The sequence below is a fragment of the Canis aureus genome, chromosome 22, assembly GCF_053574225.1.
Source record: "Canis aureus isolate CA01 chromosome 22, VMU_Caureus_v.1.0, whole genome shotgun sequence".
NCBI classification, from domain to species: Eukaryota; Metazoa; Chordata; class Mammalia; order Carnivora; family Canidae; genus Canis; species Canis aureus.
In genome coordinates this window covers 51,066,338-51,085,857 of record NC_135632.1, presented here as the reverse complement: position 1 = coordinate 51,085,857, position 19,520 = coordinate 51,066,338, and the positions used below count along the sequence as shown (strand labels likewise).

Genomic DNA, 19,520 nt, shown 5'->3' with positions numbered 1-19,520 from the left:
CCTCTGGGGGCTCCTTCCTGAACTCTTTACCTATCACACTCTCCACAGGCTCCTCAAGTGTAACTCAATCCTGTCTTCCCCCTCTCTTGGTCAGTGGCATTTCTGGGGAGTCCTGATTGTACCTCCCCCACAGGCTGAGAGCTGTAGGCATCTGTCCTATACCTGCTGTAACCCCTCGCTGTGCTGCCACAGAGAAGACGTCCCCACAGAGACTGTCAGGTGAGCGAAGACCCCGCTGAGACCACAGCGTCAACAGGCCGGGAGTCAGACTCAGGGTGCTGGGCTACTTCTGTGCCTAAGGCCCCTCTGTGTCTGGGGCCTGCCACAGACTCATGCACAGAACAGGTCCCCAACGGGGTGTCCAGAGACTGGCTAGGGAGCAGCCAGGATAGTGAGTGCAGGCTCTATGTCCATTTCGTGCTCCATATCCCTCTGGGCCCACTGTACCCTCTGGACGTCATGGATGTCAGGCCACCACAAACAAGGTGCTGTGTGGTTCAGGGACACCACAGAGGAGGCAGGAACTTCAAGTGATGTCTATATGGTGATAAACAGCCCCTTCAGGACAGGCAGCTCTGGGGGGTGAGGAGGTCTGGGGCTGAGGGGCTTCTAGCTATGCCAACGTTTTTTCTTAAGCTGGGTGATGCCTTGACATGTATTCCTTTTGATTTAACATCAATCCCATACAATCCTTTTCTCAGTGAAGCTACCCGCCCATGATCACCCAGATAGCAGGAGCTGGTGCCTGAGCTGGAATGTAGGTCTTACCACACACCTGTGATCACTCTCCAGGACAGAACTGTGTCTGCTGGGAGCCAGCATCACCTACTTGACAAGTGACACAATACCTCACAGAACTTCCATCTCCACAGGAAGTGGGCCCCACACAGATGTGCTGGGTCGGGGTTCGTGGGACCAAACGACCCCGCAGAGAGCACTGACCATATCCCCTGGTGTGTAAGTACCCATAACATCTCCCAGGGCAGCCTTCCATTTCCTGAGGAGGCAGAAACACACCTAAGGCCATGTGCTACAGCATCTGGAAAGGGCTAGTTTCTAGAATTCCGGGATTCTGAGAAAGAACATGTGCCAGCCAAAGTCCCCAGGGGATCCTGGGAAGGAAGAGGGCCTGGATGCACTCTCTGTACTTGGTCTACAGAATAACAACTCCAGGCCACCTCCTTACCCTGTGGCTTCCCCTGAAGACATCAACTGCAGGGGACCTGGAACCACACTAGGCACTCACACCCCACCCCGAGCCCCCAGGAGGTGCCTGGGCTGGGTAGCCTCCTCTGTTACTCGGCTCAGAAAAGGGCAGTACCTACCTAGCCAATGTGCTGGGGGGGCAAAGTAGTGGGACCTGCTGCAAATCAGCAGGAAGAAGTCCCAGGAGACCCAGAACTGAAGAGGGCTCCAAGCACAGTCTGTGTCCTTGTGAGACCAGCACAAACTTCCTAAGGGTGAGACCCGGGGACACCAGGGCCAGCTGAGCTGCCCAGCATGGCCCAGCTCTGCCCTCACCCACTCACTGGGCACCTGGTGACCTGTGGGATGCCCGGGTTCAGGGCCAGGCTGATGAGCCTGGCACAGGCATGAGGGTTACATAACCCTCATCAGCAGCTGTGACGAGGCCCATGCAGGAGAGCCAGAGGTGAGAGATTAGAGGGTGCAGCCTGGCATTCTAAGAATGGGTAGAAACCAAACCTGTTGTTCTCTCTTGACTCTGCTTCTTTCTCAAGAGTCCAAACGACATCTTCCAGCTGCAGAAGTTTGGTTTTCATGTGGTCCTTCTCTCTCTGCAGGCCCGAGTCGGCCTCTTCCTCCTGCAGGGCCTCACGCTGGTCCTGCCCGGCTGCCTGGGGGCCAGTGAGGTGGGTTTGGGAGATCAAGGTGCCCACCGTGGCCTTGCCCCTGTGGTCCTGTAGCCCCTGCTCCAGGACTCTCTCCCCACATTGGGCCTCCCCTTGGCTCCCTGCAGGGGCCAGCCCCCAACTCAGCTTCCCAGCTCTCTCAAAAATGGCTGGCCACCTCTCGGTCTCTCCTCTGCCCGATGTCGGGGACTGAGCTGGTGAGGCATTTCCCTCTGTCCCCCGGAGCAGCTCCCAGGTTTCAGTCTGGCTCCGACCAGCTGAGCCACCCACCGGAGGCACTAGCTCCTCCAGGACTACTCTCCTGTCCAGCTCACATGGGTGTACCTCGGCCCACCTGTCTGGGGGAGCAGAAGCCACCTCCTCAGCATTGAGCACACCATGACCATCCTCTCTGAGGGCAAGGCTCTCCAAGGGCCCTCTGTGGGCCAGGGCAGGGGTTAGGGCTGGGCTCTGCCTGCCATCCACATGGCCCTGGTGCTGGTCTGGTCCATCCCTGCACCCGGCTTGCCCGCGGCCTTGCCCATCACCAGGTCCCAGCCAGGCTGGTAGCTGCTCCCTCCTGCCTGCACAGAGGGGCATGGGCCCCACTGTACCCTCCTGCTCACAACCTGCCACCGCTGGCTGGTCCCTCAGGCAGGCCTGAAGCATGTCTGTTTCCCATACAAGGCTTCCCATTTGCTTCCTACAGGCGAGCTCCCGCTTTTCCTTCTCTAGGGTGGAGGACTTGCAAAGCCGCACCTGTTCCTTGCCCACTGGCTCCTGCAGCTTCAGTTTCTGACTTCCATAGCGCAGGAGGGTCTCCTTCCCCCTGCCCTCTCTCCGCTCCTTCTCCAGATCATGCTGTTCTGTCACTTCGTGGACTTGCAGCAGGGATGTCTGCAGCACCTCTTCCTTCTCCTGCTGAGGCTGTAGCACCAAGTCCTTATAGTTGGCAGCCTGCTGGGCTTCCGTCTGCAAGAGCTCGTAGTTCAGCACAGCTTTGGCCTCTTTCCTACAGAAACAGAGCACGTCACAGGCGCTGTGGGCGCAGCTCCAGGCTTCGTCCTCCCCTCCTTCCCCCCACCCCTCCCCCCCGCATTGGGAAGGCCTCCTCATGGGCTCCTCTTGTCCTGACTGCAGACCTCCTCTTACCTTACCTTACCTTACCTCCCATGTGCCCCAGGGCCCCATCCGTGCCCTGGCACCCTCTGTAGAGGGTCTACTGGAGGATCTGCCCTCAGTGGGATTGGCTTCTACATACAGAAGTTGACGTGAAACCATTCACACAACTGCCAGGTCTAAGTTGATCATAACTAAGTAGGATAACAATGCAGGACTGCGTCACACAGGCACACATCCAGGGCTCAGTAAGCACGTGTGGCCAGTGGCTGCCGACAGGACAGAGAGGACACAGGATATGTCTCCATCACAAGGAGTACTAAGGACAGTGCTGGTCTAAAACTGTAGTGAGGTGTGTGAATCTCATTCATCGTTAAAGCCGCCCTTGAAAGTTTGGTAAGTTGCTGGGCCCTGGGCCTTCACAGCCCTGGGAGAAATGAGTCCCAGCCGAGCTGAGGGCACTAAAGTTGTGTTCTCTGCTCCTGGTTGGCACTGGCCTGAGGACAGGACACACGACCAGATGTGGCTTTAGCTCCAGCTGAGAAGGGACTGTGAACAGTGAGCAGATCCTCCACATGGATGGACGCTGGTGCAAGGGTCTACCCCACATTGGCCCATCTGCTGCCAGGGGTGTCTACAGGGACTTGGGTCGAGCCCCTTATCGCACAGCTCTGGGGTTTAGGAGAAAATAGCTTAGAGCTCAGAGGAAGCACATGACTTAACAATGACCATTTTTCTAGGTCTAGGAGAGTGATTATTCCCGTCAGCCCCCCGGCACCTGGGGCCCCTTCACTGGTGTCATCTGGGGCTTCGGGAGGTGGGAGCACCCACAGACTCAAAGGGCAGTCCAGTTCTTTCGCAGCACATCCTATATACCATAGGGCTACCCCCAATAATCGAGCCAAAGGGGAGCATGCACCCCACCTAGGCTGGAGGGCATGGCCTCCACATAAAGGATGCCCACATCCTACAATCAGGGGATGACTGAGGCCACACACACTTGGCTCCAACACTGAACCCCAGCAAGCCCTACACAACCCCTCTGCAAGGAGCACAGGTGCAGAGGGCCCCTGCACTGAGTCATCCACTCAGCCCGGGGCCAACACGTGCTGGCTGTGGACACCCCCTCCTGGGCTGGCTGGTCTGAGGCTCCCCACAGCACATGAAGGGGGGCCAACTGACCGGCACCATGGTCACTCACTCCACTAAGTTGGACCCACTCGACAAGGAATGGACACAGGTATTTCTCATGTAAGTAAGACGCCATTGAACACAGAATGCCATATTCCAGTTTTCCAAATAAACCTTTCCTCTCCTTTGCACATACATTTTGTTCTTTTCAAGAACCTCAATGAACCAAATTTGTCTTTCCCATCCCCATTTAAGGGCTTTAGACCTTTCATCCATCCATCTGCTCATGTGCCACAATACCACATCCTAAAAAATCAGAATAAGATATTAAATGAATACTGACTGCCCTTGGCCATCAGGCAAGCGTGACGCAGAATTCAACAAGGAATTTTAACTCCTAGGGTCTAGTTAACACATTTTTAATACAAAGGAACAATCCTTACACAATGACCTGCTCTCTTTTTTTGGGGGGAGGATTTTACTTATTATTTAGAGAGAGAGTGAGAGAGCATGCATGGAGGGGTGGGGCAGAGGGAAAGGAAGACAGAGAAGCTGAAGCAGACTCTGCACTGAGCATGGAGCCCAAAACAGGGCTCAATCCCATGACCCCAAGACCATATCTGAGCAGAAACCAAGATCCAACACTTAACCAACTGAGCCACCCAGGCCCCTGACCTGTTCTTTCGATGCTCACCCACCTGCCCCAAGAACAAGTACCCCATGAGCAGGCACTGCTGAGCAGTTTGCCTGACACAATCTCAAATCTGAGTTCTTGGCAAGAAACCTCAGACATGAGATCCTGACCTGACTTGCTGCAGCTCATTCCAGTGCCTCTGGCGCGGCTCCTGCTCCGGTGGGCCCTGCTCCGGGGCCAGCCGCCCAACCAGGCCAGACAGCGTGTGCACGCAGCATTGCCCCAACCCTGCCTGCTCTGGTAGTGGGCCACGGGTGTCCTGCTGAAGCTGGTCCTGCAGGCCTCGGATGAACTCCTGAGACTTCCCAAGCAGCACCTCCAGGTCGGCTCTCCGGCACTCCAGCACACGGACCTCAAGCCTGAAAGCCTGTTGCAACTCCTCCCTCTCCTTTGCGAAGTCCCTTCTCATCGCCTCCATTTCCTTTTCATAGGAATTTACCTGAAAAAAGAAATGTGAGCACTGTCAATCAGGAGGTCCTGAAAATGACTTTACTGGACAACAGAACACAGAAATACCAGACTTCCAGGCACAACACCGAAAGAACAGCCCAGACCCAATGAAGTACATAGCCTGTGAAAGGGAAGAGCCACGCTAAGGACAGTGGAGCTTCTCTGGGTCCCCAGTGTGGCCTCAGGCTTCCATAACCTTCACATGGGTCCCAGGAGGCAGAACCAGCAGGTGGGGAATGGAGGCTGGGGTCACACTGGGCCCACACTGGGCCAGGTGCCTGGCCAGGCCACCTGCAGGGCAGAGGGTGGGGCAACTGAGAGAACTGGGGAGGGGAGTCTTTGTGAGACCAGAGGCTGGCTCTGGACATCCTCAAGCATCTCCCCCACACCACTCCGGGTACTGCTACTGCAGGAGTTTCCAGCTACTGCATCCCAGGAACTCAAGGCACAAGTACATGACAGGCAATCCCATCTTGCTGCTACTCTTACACCTGACAACAGATCCTGAAAACAAGTTGTGGCCATGTTGCTTAACAAAACCCCATCGGGATCTCCTAATGGAGCAGAAGACAAGTTCATCTAAGAAGACAGACTCAGCCAGGGCCTGGCCACGAGGCCATGGAGTACCTGACAAAGGGCAATCCTGGGGTCGTATCAGCTTAGAATGCAGCCAGGAGTTGATGATTCCCTGATGGCAGAGTGGGCAGGGAGCGCTGGCCTCAATGTGACCCTGGTGACACATGAGGACACATAACCCCATTTCTTCCCTTTATGGGTCATTCCTTATCTCCTGCCTCCTTCCAAAGAGGGTGTGAGGCAGAATGCTCATTTTATTTACATTTCTCCACAATCTTCTATCTCCCTGAGTGGGCTTCTTAAAAGGGGCACAGGATCTAGTGCACACGTGTGCATGTGGAAACAGGCACAGTGGAACGAAGCTTTCAAGCATGCAGCAGGGAGCTCCTCTGTGACCCGGTGGCTGCCCTCACTCCCCCTGACCTTGGTCTCCAGCTGGATCTGGAGGGCTTGGTAGTGCTCCTTCACCTGCTCCATCATGATCTCCGTTTCTAAATTTACTGGAATGGAATCACCAATGAATGAGATGCCTGCAAATAAGGAGAGGTTCCTGTTGCCGTCCAACCCAAGATGCCATGGGCCCGTTCCCAGCCCTCCCGTCTGACATTGGCCGGCACCGAGTATTTAATCTTCCTCCACCTCACCCCTGGCCCCCCACGGCCCCCCACAGCCCTTTGTGGAAGAGGAATGCATTGCTGGCAGAGAGCCGGCCCTTGGGGGTTCCCATGCACAATCTATTACGCTGAGCCCTCAAGGTTGGAGCTCTTTGGGAATCAGCACTCCCAGTCTTCGCCAGAACACAAATTACTCAGAGATACACCCCAGAGGCTCCCTGCAAGATGTCAGGCCCCCAGATTCCCTAAAAGAGGCCACATGCTCATGACCCCTGAATTCTGTTCCCCGACAACACCAGACACATAAACTGTGAAGACAGGGGAACAAGTGTGGTGCTTTATGACGAGGCACTACGGGCCTTAGTTCTTCAACCTTTTTATTTTAACTCTGCCCTTTTCCTGGAGGCTCTGTTACCTACTATTACATGATAATAACATGGGGTTTCAACAAATGAGTTAGGCATAAATAGAGAGCAAAAGTTCTGACAGCTCACGAGACAGAGGATGTGGGTGACCCCACTGACAATGTCAGGTGTCCTTGCAGCTCATTTTGCGAGGAGCTCGTGGAGACGCAAGTGCCTGAGCACCCCCAGAGCACCAGGTGTTCCCAGCAGCATGCCCAGCGGTCAGCTTAGGATGCGAATTCAGACATAGCTCAGGTGTTCTCTATGTGGGTCTGGGGCTGGGCAAGTGAAGGGAGATGACACAGCCCTTAACAATTTGCTATGAAAAAAATCAACAGAGTGAGGGCCGTGTGGCCGAGAGAAGTCACGATAAGCACCTCAAGAAAGAAAGCAGCCCCTGCTGCCCTGTAACCTGGAGCTGCGGCCTGGTTCTGGCCGAGCAGACCCAGGTGAATGGGCGCCGGTGGGAGAGCTCCAGCTGGAGCACGGACGGCACGGCCGTCATCATCCACACAGCCCTTCTACCAAAACTCCCAGGCAGCAGACAGACCCCTCCTTCTGTGAAGTGACTGGTGGAACCTCTGTGGTCAGACGGGGGAATGGTGGGAGACAAAGGTGAAGGGCAAGGGCCCTGGAAAGGGAGATCAGTGATGACATAAAGCCCGGGGCGCCTTCTGGTGCCACAGCCCAAGGTCTTCTGGACAACAGCCATCCCAGGTACAGGTCCCTAGCTCTGCTACTCCCTGGGCTAGGAGTCGGTAGTCTTGACAAGAGTCCCACCTCCTCCAGGGACAAAGGGAGGTTAACAATCATCTCCCTTTGGCCAGGCTATCCACCTCATCTGGGAATGTGATACCATCCAGTGTGCTGGCCCTACGCCAACACGTCCAACTGAGGACAGTCAGGACTGCCGCTGTCGGAAGTCATGAGACTCCACTAAAGATGCTGTGGGGGTCCCCTTAAGGGACTGAGCAAGTTGGACTCAGCACACAGAAAGCCTCACTTGGTTCCCATGTTGGCTCTCTTAGGTAAAAACTTTATTCTTTTTTAAAAAAAAGACTTTATTTTATTTTATCTGAGAGAGAGAGAGAGGGATGCCTGGGTGGGTCAGCGGTTGAGCGTCTGTCTTCGGCTCAGGGTGTGATCCCGGGGTCCTGGGATGGAATTCTGCATCGGGTTCCCTGCAGGGAGCCTGCTTCTTCCTCTGCTGGTGTCTCTGCCTCTCTCTCTCTGTGTCTCTCATGAATAAATAAAATCTTTTAAAAAAACAAGAGAGAGAGAGAGAGAGAACAGGGGAGGGGCAATGGGAGAGGGAGAGAAACTCAAGCAGACTCTGTGCTAAGGGCAGAGCCCAACGCAGGGCTCAATCTCATGATCCTGAGATCATGGCCTGAACCGAAATCAAGAGTCTTAATCAAGTGAGCCACCAAGGTGTCCCCCCCCTTTTTCCTGTTTTATTAAGTAAACAGGTTTAGGACAATATGGGAGCTCTAAGAGGCTGACTCTGCCATGATATATGGTCAGTAGAGGCGGTTAGGTGGCTGGGAGCCACACAGTCCCAGTGGCCCCCTGACAGGCCCCCCACCAGCAGTGAGCATGGAGCTGCATGGGGAGCCGCATGCAGCATGTGAACCTGCATAGTGCTCACCCTACACAACTGCCAGGAGAGGTGGCTACCAGCCAAACCCACCCTGTCCTGGAAGGACCATGGAAACCTGAAAGACAGCTGTGTCATCTGGACCCCACCCTCCAATTCTGGTCTCTAAAAGCAGCCAATAACACTTACACAGAGGGTATTGGGGCCTGCTGGAGTTTGTCCTGAACCTCAGAGGCTGAAGAACTGAGGAGCATGAAGCCCCGGTCTTTCTCAAGTAATTCCTTCAGCGTCAGTTCTGTGCACAGTGGGGTGGAGTGGGCCCTCCAGGGTGCCCCAGCCCCACCCCCACCCCGGCCCCTTTCACACTATGCAGGCAGTAAATACCAGCTTTGTCTGCAAGAGCCCACATGAGGCCTCTGTGAGCATCAGGAGTCCCTGACACATTTTAGACATTTGTCCTCCCTCTCTGACCTGTCACAGACCCAACACCAGACCTGATGATCTGAGCGAGGCTGGGAGACCACCGCCCTGCTCACTCACAGCCCTCCCTTCCCTAGATGACTACATCTGACCCATGCTGAACGCTCACCCTAGGGAATCTCTGGATCCTCTCCCGCGACCCAAGACCCACTAGGACATGCCTCTCCTGAGGTCACTACAAGGTCATCCTAACCTTCCCATTCTACCCAAATGGCAGAACCTCACCCTCTTGTACCTCCCTTGGGGCTCTGGGTATTATCCCTGACTTGGGGTTACAGGCCATTCTCCCATGGGTGGTGGGCTGAAGGGCATGTGATCCTTTGGAAGCCTGACATGCCATGCCTAGGCCAGGGGGGAAGCTTGGGCTGTGAGGGCAGACAGACCCCCATGGCCACCGGCCTCTGGTCTCCCAGAGTGGGAGCGCACAACCTGTCACCTCCCAGGACTGGGCTCCTACCTGCTGGGCCGTGTCCAGGGAGCAGCTGTTCCTCTGGCTGTGCATGGGGCCGGCCATGCCAACTTGAGGGCAGCTGTGCCCGCAGGCCTTCCAGTGCAGCCAGCAGCTCGTCGTTGCGGTCCTGCAGGTCCTGCAGAGTAGAGCCAGACACCCCTGCAGCCACTGCGGCCACCTGAGGAGCCATGGGGAGCAGAGCAGTGGAGCCAACCCCCCAAGTGGGCAGCCAGGTGTCAGGTCCTGCCTTCCAGCATACCACACTCAACCTGCATTCTAGTTTCCTAATGACCCATGAACCAAACCAAAGCAATGCTCTTGACTTGCTAATGCCCTGTGCCACTTTCAACCACCCGATATACGGAAGGGGCGGTCTCTCTCTCTCTCTCTCTCTCTTTCTCCCCCCTCTCTCACACACACACACATGCACACAGAGTGGAGTAGAAACTGAGAAGAAACGTAGAGAATACAGAGAACCATCAACATCTGAAACCCCAGGTGCTCTGTGTAAGAGCACAGTGGTGCTGTGCCGTGGGTGTGATGCAGCAAGTCTTGGGATGTGTCCCGGGATTCTGTCCTCTGCACAGGGTTTTTTCTACAGCTACTAAGCCCAGAGGGTACCAGGTGCTTTGGACCAAGGGCCACAGAGCAAAGATGAGGACATCAAACAGAGAGGACGGTGTCTGGGTGAGCACGCACACAGGGGGAAGTGGGGGGATTTGGGGAAGGGTCTCATCTGCAACCAGTGTACTTCTGTTCACACTTGAATGAAACATCCCCACAAGCACCCCCCATCACCTGATTTTTAAAGGGCTAGGAAGTGTAGAGTTTATAGCCATTTTCTCTGATGGTTTCACAGCTGTGTGTGTTGCCACGTCCACTCACAACTTTGCGTCTATGTCCTCCTTCCCTGGAGCCCCACCAGGCCTATGGCTGCCCCGGCCTGCAGGATGGTACAAGTAACGCCACACCTTCCAACAGTGCAGCTCTCAGCCAGTTTCTCCTTGTGGGACATTCCCTCTCGGGGAAGCCCAAGCTAGCCAAGGCCACAGGGAGAGGACTCAGGGCCCAGCCCCTGGTACATCAAGGCTCCACAACCCTCTCTGGTGTTTGAATCCTATTTGAGTGTCCCCTCTGGGCAGCTCCCATTGAATAGACCTAATCTTCCCAAAACTGTTCCTGAAGGCCAGTGCCTGGGCTATGATGGCATCTCCCCCTGGAGAAGGTCCCTCTCGTTGGCAGCCTCACTGCACAGATCTTATAAACAACATAGATTCACACAGGATCACTGCACCTCACTCAAAAACTCCTAGACAAATGTATAAGTTTGCCCATGGAGGGAGCAGTTCTATCTAGGGAGAATGGGCTGGGCCAGAATGTTAGAGCTTCGGGACAAGTCTGCAAAGCAGAGCATGCTCCTCCTAGTTCCTACACAGCCTGTGGTCACTGCTGCTCTAACCCTGGGGTGTCCAAGGAGACAGCACTCACCACACAGGCCACCGAGCATCTCAGGTGCAGTTAGTGTGAACTGAGGTGTGCAGCAGCCTAAAGTCTACACTGATGCTAAAAGACTAGATTCCAAAAAAAGGCTATAAAATATCTCATTAAAAATTTGCTTATATTGATTATATATTGAAATGGTAACAATGTGGATATATTGAATTAAAATGTTATTAAAATTAATGTCACCGATTTTTTAAACGACTTTATTTATTTATTTATTTATTTATTTATTTATTTATTTATTTATGAGAGACACAGGCAGAGGGAGAAGCAGGCTCCCTGCAGGGAGCCTGATGGGGGACTAGATCCCAGGACCCTGAGAGCACACCCTGAGCAGAAGTCAGACACGCTCAACTGCTGAGCCACCCAGGTGCACAATCACCTATTTCTTTTTACATTTTTTTTAAAAAAGACTTTATTTATTCATGAGAGACAAAGAGAGATACGCAGAAACATAAGCAGAGGGAGAAGGAGGGGAGCCCCATGCAGGACTCAATTCCAGAACCCCAGGATCATGCCCTGAACCAAAAGGCATACAGTCAACTGCTGAGCCACCCAGGCGTCCCTCTTTTTACATTTCTTAATGTGCCTATGGGAAAACTTAAAATTACATGTGTACCTTGTATTGGGTATTTTGAAAATTTACACATATCCCACAAATTCAGCAATGCCAAAAAAGCAGGTTCTCTTAGGTGCGATCTATGTTGGGCAGACTTCTCTGCTCCCTGGACACATCAGGGAGCATGTCTAGTTCTAACTGATGAGGGTGACATGCACCATCCTGGACGAGCCATGGGTCCTCACTCTACACAAGGGGTGCCTGGTGGGGCTGGGGAGCCAGGTACTGTGTATTTTCACAGGGACTCATATTTCGTTGGGGTGCCTGTGGGTGCCAAGGAAAGGCAACCAGTCTGAGAGGAGAGTGGGATTTCACCAGCAGCACTGGGAAGCATCAGAGAGGAAGGTGATGCCAGTAGGCTGGCGGGGGCCACAAGCAAGGCCTGAGCGAGCACACACATAAAGGGGGATGAAGAACCACCTGGAGCTGGGCAATGGTGGGGACATCTGTTAGGGGTTAGGCTGCTTGGGCTGCTATAACCAAATACCACATACAGGACTTATCGTAACAGAAATTTAGTTCTTGTAGTTCTGGAGATTAGAAATGCACAATTAAGGTGCCAACAGACTGTGTCTGCTGAGGGCTTGCTGGTTCATGGACGGCAGTCTTTCCTGTGTCCTCACGTGATGGAACAGATGGGGGAGGTCTCTGGGGTACTTTATATAAAGTACTAATACCTTATGCTGGGCTCTACACTCATGACCTAATCATTTTCCAAAGGCACTGCCTCCTAACACTATCACATTGTGGGAACAGACTTCAACATGTGAATTTAGAGACATACAAAAGCATTCCATCTGTAATTGTGGAAATGCAGAGAGGGAAAATCTGCATTTGGAGTTTCCGAACAAGGACATGCTCCTCCATTACAGTGTCTACCCAAGGCAATGGCAGAAACATGAAGCCACAGAAAACTCTGATTAACATTTTACATTCCCCTTTAACCAAAGGCAGCCTCAGCAAGAAAATTGAGACAGAGAGCTGAAAGAGATGACAAAAAGTTAAAATGATAAGTAGGAAGAGGATTCTGCAACAAGGGAAAGCATGGTTTCCTGGCTAACAAATATCTTGGTCACAAATTACAGGAAAACACAGAGCAGAGACCTTGGAAAGGGTCAGTGATACCCTGCGGGGAAGGCCAAAGGCTATCTCTACCTCTACCTCTGAAGGCTGAGTGTAAAACACGGTCAGCCCAGAGGCAGTGATGCTCTAGTAGCAAACAGCAGAGAAGCAGGATTTCTCTGGCTCACAGGAGACCTCCAAGCGTCAAATGATAGATGTGGAATGGGTGCTAGGCTTGGGACATCATCATTTTGCAACTATCATGGTAAAGATTGAAGTGCATTCTAAATCCAAGGAAAATTCTGATGAAGAGCAGAATGTTTACGTGGTCTTTATGCGTCTTCCCACTGACCACTTATTAGTTGTATGAGAGAAAAAAAACCCCAGTAATTATACAGGGGGAAATCAGGCAACACCTTGACCAGCTGACCAAAAATTAGCATCACCTGTGCTGTCCATCCAAGAACACATAATAATCTCAATTTAATCCAAAGAAGTATCAGAAAAACACAAAATAAGAATGTTTAAAAGTATCACTTTAAAAATACCCATGTCAGAGACAAGGGCTGTGGGAATGTGCCATAGACTGGATGTGCCCTCCCCCTAACCCCAACTCCCATGTTAAATTTTAACAGCTAAGGTGAAGGGGGGGGGGGGGTGCCGCTGGGAAGAAATCAGATCCTGAGGGTGGAGCCTCAAGAACAGGATCAGAGTCCTTGTGTTAGAGACCCCAGGGAACTCCCGGGGAAGCCAGCTTTCCAGCAGCCCCTGGAAGGGAGCTCGCACCAGACACCAGGCCAGTCCTGACCCCAGGAGCTCAGGAAATTTGTAGCAGAAGCTTCTTCCAAACTGTCCAGAACTAAACTGTCTAGGAGCCAAACTCCTAGAGCCTTCTGCCTCCAGGTCAATCTCACCTTTTAGAAACACACTAACAAACTGCTGAAAAGGAAACAGAAACATCTGAAGAAGCCTGAGTGCAAATGACTCAGAAAGTGCCAGCAGTGACTGCCAGTTACCCCCGCCTCATTGTAATGTGAAAATCACCCTCTGAATATTCATCCCCAGCCTGGCTCTGTTTTCATTACTCCCCACCATCTCCCTGTTCCTACAAATACAGTGACCCCGTGAGGCCACCCTGCCGCTGGGGTAGTCTCTGTCTCTAACTCACCACTTGGGTTGGAGAACTGTGGGAACTACTCTCTTGTTTATAAGCCCAGGGTCTATGTCGTTTTCTTTTCTTCTTTTTTCTTTTCTTTTTTTTTTTTTTTTTGTATTTCTATATACTTGTAATGAGCAATCTAAAGGAATTTTTTATTTATTTTTCCCTTTTAATTTTTTTAGCTTTAAATTGTCCACACAAGTTTATTTTTTTTAGAATTATAAATTTATTTTTTATTGGTGTTCAATTTGCCAATATATAGAAACACCCAGTGCTCATCTCATCAAGTGCCCCCCTCAGTGCCCATCACCCAGTCACCCCCACCCCCCGCCCTCCTCCCCTTCCACCACCCCTAGTTCGTTTCCCAGAGTTAGGAGTCTTCATGTTCTGTCTCCGTTTCTGATATTTCCCACACATTTCTTCTCCCTTCCCTTATATTCCCTTTCACTATTATTTATATTCCCCAAATGAATGAGAACATACAATGTTTGTCCTTCTCCGACTGACTTACGTCACTCAGGATAATACCCTCTAGTTCCATCCACGTGGAAGCAAATGGTGGGTATTTGTCGTTTCTAATGGCTGAGGAATATTCCATTGTGTACATAAACCACATCTTCTTTATCCATTCATCTTTCAATGGGCACCAAGGCCACTTCCACAGTTTGGTTATTGTGGACATTGCTGCTAGAAACATCGGGGTGCAGGTGTCCCAGCGTTTCACTGCATCTGTATCTTTGGGGTAAATCCCCAACAATGCAACTGCTGGGTCGTAGGGCAGGTCTATTTTTAACTCTTTGAGGAACCTCCACACATGGCCCAATGTTTCAGCTTGAAAGACCTTACACAGACATGACAACAAAAGACAACCTCTGACCCGACACTAGATCCTGTACTACAGGGGTCAGGGTTAACCTAACAAAACTGAAAGACCACCAACAGGTTAAGGTTTTGTATCACCGGGTGTCATCAAGTTACTAAGTGTGCCACAGTCAGGCAGACCGGGAAGCTGGGTCTTCAGGAAGAAAAGCCCAGACTTTTGGCTTTCGCACATTTCTGTGGTGTAAGTAACTCCCACCACAGCTGATCTGAAGCTATCAAAAGTTTAACAAGAAGCCAGCAAAATTCTGAACACTCAACAATCAATCAACTCTGGTGCCTGCTCTTCGGATCACACTGACCAACTATGGATATGGCATCCCCCTCGGGTGTTCAGAAAATAACTGTGTACACATTCATATCCATCCACGGCACACTGAGTGAGCAAGTATGCAAAGAGTACACGTAGAATCAAACATAAACAACAGGTGAATATGGGTATAGTGTATCCAGGTGTCCCTGCCACTGTTTTCACTTTTGTAACTCATGTATTAGAAACTATTTTCTAGGGGCACCTGGGTGGCTCAGTGGTTGAGCATCTGCCTTTGGCTCAGGGCATGATCCCAGGGTCTTGGGATTGAGTCCCGCATCAGGCTCCCTGTGGGAAGCTTGCTTTTTTCCTTCTGCTTATGTCTCTGCCTCTTTGTGTCTCTCATGAATAAATAAATAAAATCTTAAAAAAATTTATTCATGAGAGACAGAGAGAGGTAGAGACACAGGCAGAGGGAGAAGCAGGCTCCATGCAGGGAGCCCGATGTGGGACCAATCCCAGGTCTCCAGGATCACGCCCTGGACTGAAGGCGGCTTTAAACCACTGAGTTACCTAGGCTGCCCAATAAACAAAATCTAAAAAAAAAAAAAAAAAAAAATCTTTAAAAAATCATTTTCCAATAAAAAGATCTTTTTTTTATGCTCTAAATGTAAGTTTGAAACAACCAAAAAATATTCAAAAAATGTAAAGGCAGGGGATCCCCCTGGGTGGCTCAGTGGTTTGGCGCCTGCCTTTGGCCCAGGGCTTGATCCTGGAGTCCTGGAATCGAGTCCCATGTTGGGCTGCCTGTGTCTCTGACTCTCTCTCTCTCTCTGTGTCTCTCATGAATAAATAAATCAAATCTTAAGAAAAAAAAATGGAAAGGCCAATTTCTAAATACATGGATTAACTAACACTAACATGTACAATATTTCTGACGTTTCAAAAAGTCAAACTTCAAGAACTAGAAGTGAAATGAGTCATAGTTCTTTAAGTAACAGAGTTCTGTGAAAGAAAGACGGGGTTTATGCATGTTTGAAAGCTCCAGTGCACTAAGGTAATTGTTCACTGATGGTTAGTTATAGGCTCTAAATCAAGGTGACAAGCTTAAACGGAGGGAGGAAACACAACATGTCACTGCAATCCAACCAGCATGACAGACCCTAACCCTGGCCCGGCACACACCCAGTAGGAGGCAGGCAGGAGGGTGACATAGCTGACCACACACAGGATTTTTAAGGGCACCCTGGTGTCCAGGGTTTGGAGCAGAGGAAAGAGCACTGGGCAGGAAGAAGCAGGTCACGTCCACTCCAGAACAGCACGGGCTCACCTTGATCCTCTGGTGTTGCCAAAGCCACGTGCAGCAGGAACAAAATGAATTCTGACTTCAATTTGGAGGGAAATCATTAAGAAGTGAATTGGTAACAGACCCTTCATATCACGCAATAATGTCTCCTCTGTTGAGGTCCTGGATAACTTTAAGAGTGTAATAGGGTCGTGATACGTTCCAGCATCCCTGGCATTGTATTTCATCACCCGTGCCCTGCTCTGTGGTGTGTCTACCTGAATAAGGCCCTTGGTGGGTCTCCCAGCATGGAACTTTGGAAACACTGAGGGGATCTCAGGACAGGTGCCAGTCTAGCAACCGTGGCCAGCCCCTTGTGGAACTTGAGATCTGGAGGCCCCATCAGTAGAACATGGGCCCAGATCAGAGGCTCCACCTGCCCTGCTCATAAAAGATGCTCCTGCCAACCCACGCTGTACTACTCTCCGTGTGGAGTCCAGGAATGTGGTTTGCCAAGAATGACAGGCCACTTCCAGGCAGGGGGGCAACGTATGGGGCCTGCATACCCACTGCTCAGGTCTGCAGGTCACCAGTCGGACCCTGATGACCTGCACCACCCATCTGTGTCACGGGCTCCACACTCCACTCTTAGTAGGCATGGCTGGAAGAGGGCTATGTGGCCTTCTGGCACAGCCCCCAGCACCAGTGCCCTTGCTGCAAAGGGGACTCAGGGTGTGGGGCGAGGGGCATGAGGGCCCTATGCACCCAAGACAAAAGCGACAGCCCCAATGCAAGACAAAGGCATGTGATGGCTCAGGATGGCAAGGAGGCTGGGTGGGGTACGTACCCGGCACTTGAGCTCATACTCCTTTAGGACCTCTGCAAACCGCTCCTCCTGGGCCAGGAGTTCTATGCTCTGTGGCTCCAGCTAAAAGTCAAACCCACACAGGAAAATGACAGACAGAACCTCAGACCAGGTAGAATGTGTGCTATCACCCTTCATGCTCCTTCCACTGGGCTCAGCACCTCCAGGTATAGCCTTCCACCCCTCCTCCTCCTCCCTCCTCTCGTTTAAAAGATCTCAAGGCAAAAGGATGCTCTGAATTTATAGAGGGTGGTCATACTCCGAACTGGAGCTTGGGGTGCATTCCTTCCTGCCTTGGCTGCCTGGGATGCTCCCTGCCTGGACCTCTCCATGCTCACCTATCCTCTGTGCCCCTCGCCACTGAGAACCCATCACTGGGGTCTGTGCAGCTGGCACTGGCTGGCCTTGGCCCCATCACTACAAGATCAGCAGGCATAGTGGCACTAGAGCATACCAGCACCCCCGCACTGGCATAAAGAGGAAGAAAACAGAACGGAAGGCACCCTGCTGATTTGCTCTGCATTCTGGAATTGTAAAATTTAGAAAACAACATATTCACTCACCTATGTAATCTTTTTCAGGTCCCTGACACCTTTTACCCCGTGCCCAGAGACTAAGAATCAGCAGAAGGACTTGCCTTGTCCTTCAACACAAAGTCCAGGTCATTCTGCAGTTTCAAGACTAGCTTCTCTGATTCTGAAAGCTTTTCCACAACTTCAACAATCTCCTTCTGTAATCGACTGTTTTCCTACAAGACACAAACCAGCAGTTTTCTGGGCTTTGGGAGTGGAGGACAGAGCTGGGGGCAGCCGGTCTCCCCTCTGGGTCAGAGACTTATTCCCAGCAGCACTCATACGCAAGGAAGAAACTCCTGCCAATGCAGCCTGACTGGTGCTCACTGCCCTGGCACCTGCAGGGGAGGCTGTGCTGGGGACCAACCTGCGGAGCGCCTCACTAGTGCTGGTCACTTCCCCCAGCGCACCTTCTTTTCCTGCCCTGAACGCTCAGGAAGTCCATGAGTAACACAAGAAGAGGCTGGGGGCAATCCTTTCTGAGCCACTGTCTAAATGAGGGATTTGAAACGGCACAGAGCTCAGATGTCCCCCGGAGGAGGAAGGCAGTGCCCAGAGACACAGGAAACCAGTGAGAAGAGCAGTGAGGACACAGGGCAAGGACTCGGCTTCTCCCCCAGGGAGGCAAGAAACAGGCAGATGTGGAAAGAATCTGCAGGCTCCATGTTAGAAGCAGAGGAGGAAGGCAGGAGCACAGGAGGAATTGGGGGACACCTCACTGGATGGAACCAAATGTAGGGTGGCTGGGGGTCGCAGGACACTCACCAAAGCCCAAAAACCCTGTGAGCTTCAGGCTACACAGTCAGGACTCCAGCAGGCTGGGATGTAAGCTTTGGTCTTTTGCTGACCTCACAGATGCTCTGGTCTCCGGGGGTTGGGGGCAGGGGCACAGCAAAGCCCCAAACACCTATTTGGGGCTGACCATCCCTGACCACTGTCCCCTTGAGCCAGAGCAGAGAATAGGAGCCCCACGGGTCTTGACCTGCCCTGCTGCCCCCATGACCAGAGAGAAGGAAGGGGCAATGCCTCTGGTGGAAAAGCCAGAGACGTTTCTGCTTTGGCTGAGAAGTGTGCTATCTCTGTGACTGCAGCAAACACTTCTTGGTTGGAAATCCCAGGCATTTTCTGACCATGGAAATGTAAACTTAAGGTTTCTAGAAGGTATTCAGTCCCTGACTAGGAAAATGTGGGGTCTGGGAGGATGAACCCTTAGGCAACCTCATCTCTGTCATTCAGTGTAGAACAGCCTGGGGAGACACTGCTCCCCACCTACCTTCTGGGCCAGGGTCAGCTTTTCCCGGAGGCTGGCCTCCTCGGCCTGCAGGCGCTCCAGGTCCTTCTCCAGCACAGCTCTCTGCCGGCAGGTCTGCTCCCAGAACAGCTCCCGTTCCCTCTCCACCTCGGACCTCAGGAGGCTCAACCTTTCCCGGTACCCATGCTCCAGGTGCCTGTGAGGCACACATTGAACATGCCATGTTGGGTTGCAAGGGGCCCCCCAGACCCACACTGACCCCCACCTCTCCAGGGACATCTCCTGGACAACACGGCCTTTCTTCCCTGGAACCTTCCTGCCCATGGCAGTTGGCTACACTGTCTGGGACTCAATTGTTCCTGCTGGACATATGGGGTCACTGAACCTCAGCTAAACAGCACAGGGGCCCTCCTTTAAATTCCCCCTACCCTGGGCCTGACAGTGGGCACCCCCACTGTCCAGGGCCGGGGGAGGTGACAAGGGAAGCCAGTAGGTCCTGGAGCCTCTGGAGTGAGCTAGCCAATGCTCTCTGGGGGTAGACCTCTCTGATGCCCTCTGCCTTCCGGCTACCTCCACACCAGGACAGCCATCAAATGCCCCAGGTAACCAAATGTGCACCAAAGCAAGCCTCTTGTGCAGGACACAGGCAACATAAAACCTATGGACAGTGCTCCCAAAGCCATCAGAGGAGAAGGTAGGAGGCATTCC

General features: G+C 52.3%; 1 protein-coding gene across 7 annotated transcripts in view; it reads right to left on the bottom strand.

The window, feature by feature from the left end:
• Positions 1-19,520, bottom strand: part of NINL (ninein like) — a 140,668-nt gene that overhangs the window by 27,421 nt on the left and 93,727 nt on the right. For 6 of the 7 annotated variants that reach the window (XR_013361676.1, XM_077866017.1, XM_077866021.1 and 3 more), the window contains 8 exons: positions 18,834-19,008; positions 17,626-17,736; positions 16,971-17,051; positions 9,373-9,502; positions 6,244-6,350; positions 4,905-5,233; positions 2,610-2,862; positions 1,705-1,856 (listed from right to left, as the gene is read on the bottom strand). Coding sequence is in view for 6 of the 7 variants with exons in the window: in XM_077866017.1 (XP_077722143.1) it covers positions 1,705-1,856; positions 2,610-2,862; positions 4,905-5,233; positions 6,244-6,350; positions 9,373-9,502; positions 16,971-17,051; positions 17,626-17,736; positions 18,834-19,008 (1,338 nt within the window). In the remaining variant the exon portion in view is untranslated. The remainder of the gene's footprint in view (positions 1-1,704; positions 1,857-2,609; positions 2,863-4,904; positions 5,234-6,243; positions 6,351-9,372; positions 9,503-16,970; positions 17,052-17,625; positions 17,737-18,833; positions 19,009-19,520) is intronic. The other variant, XM_077866020.1, reaches the window with a different exon arrangement.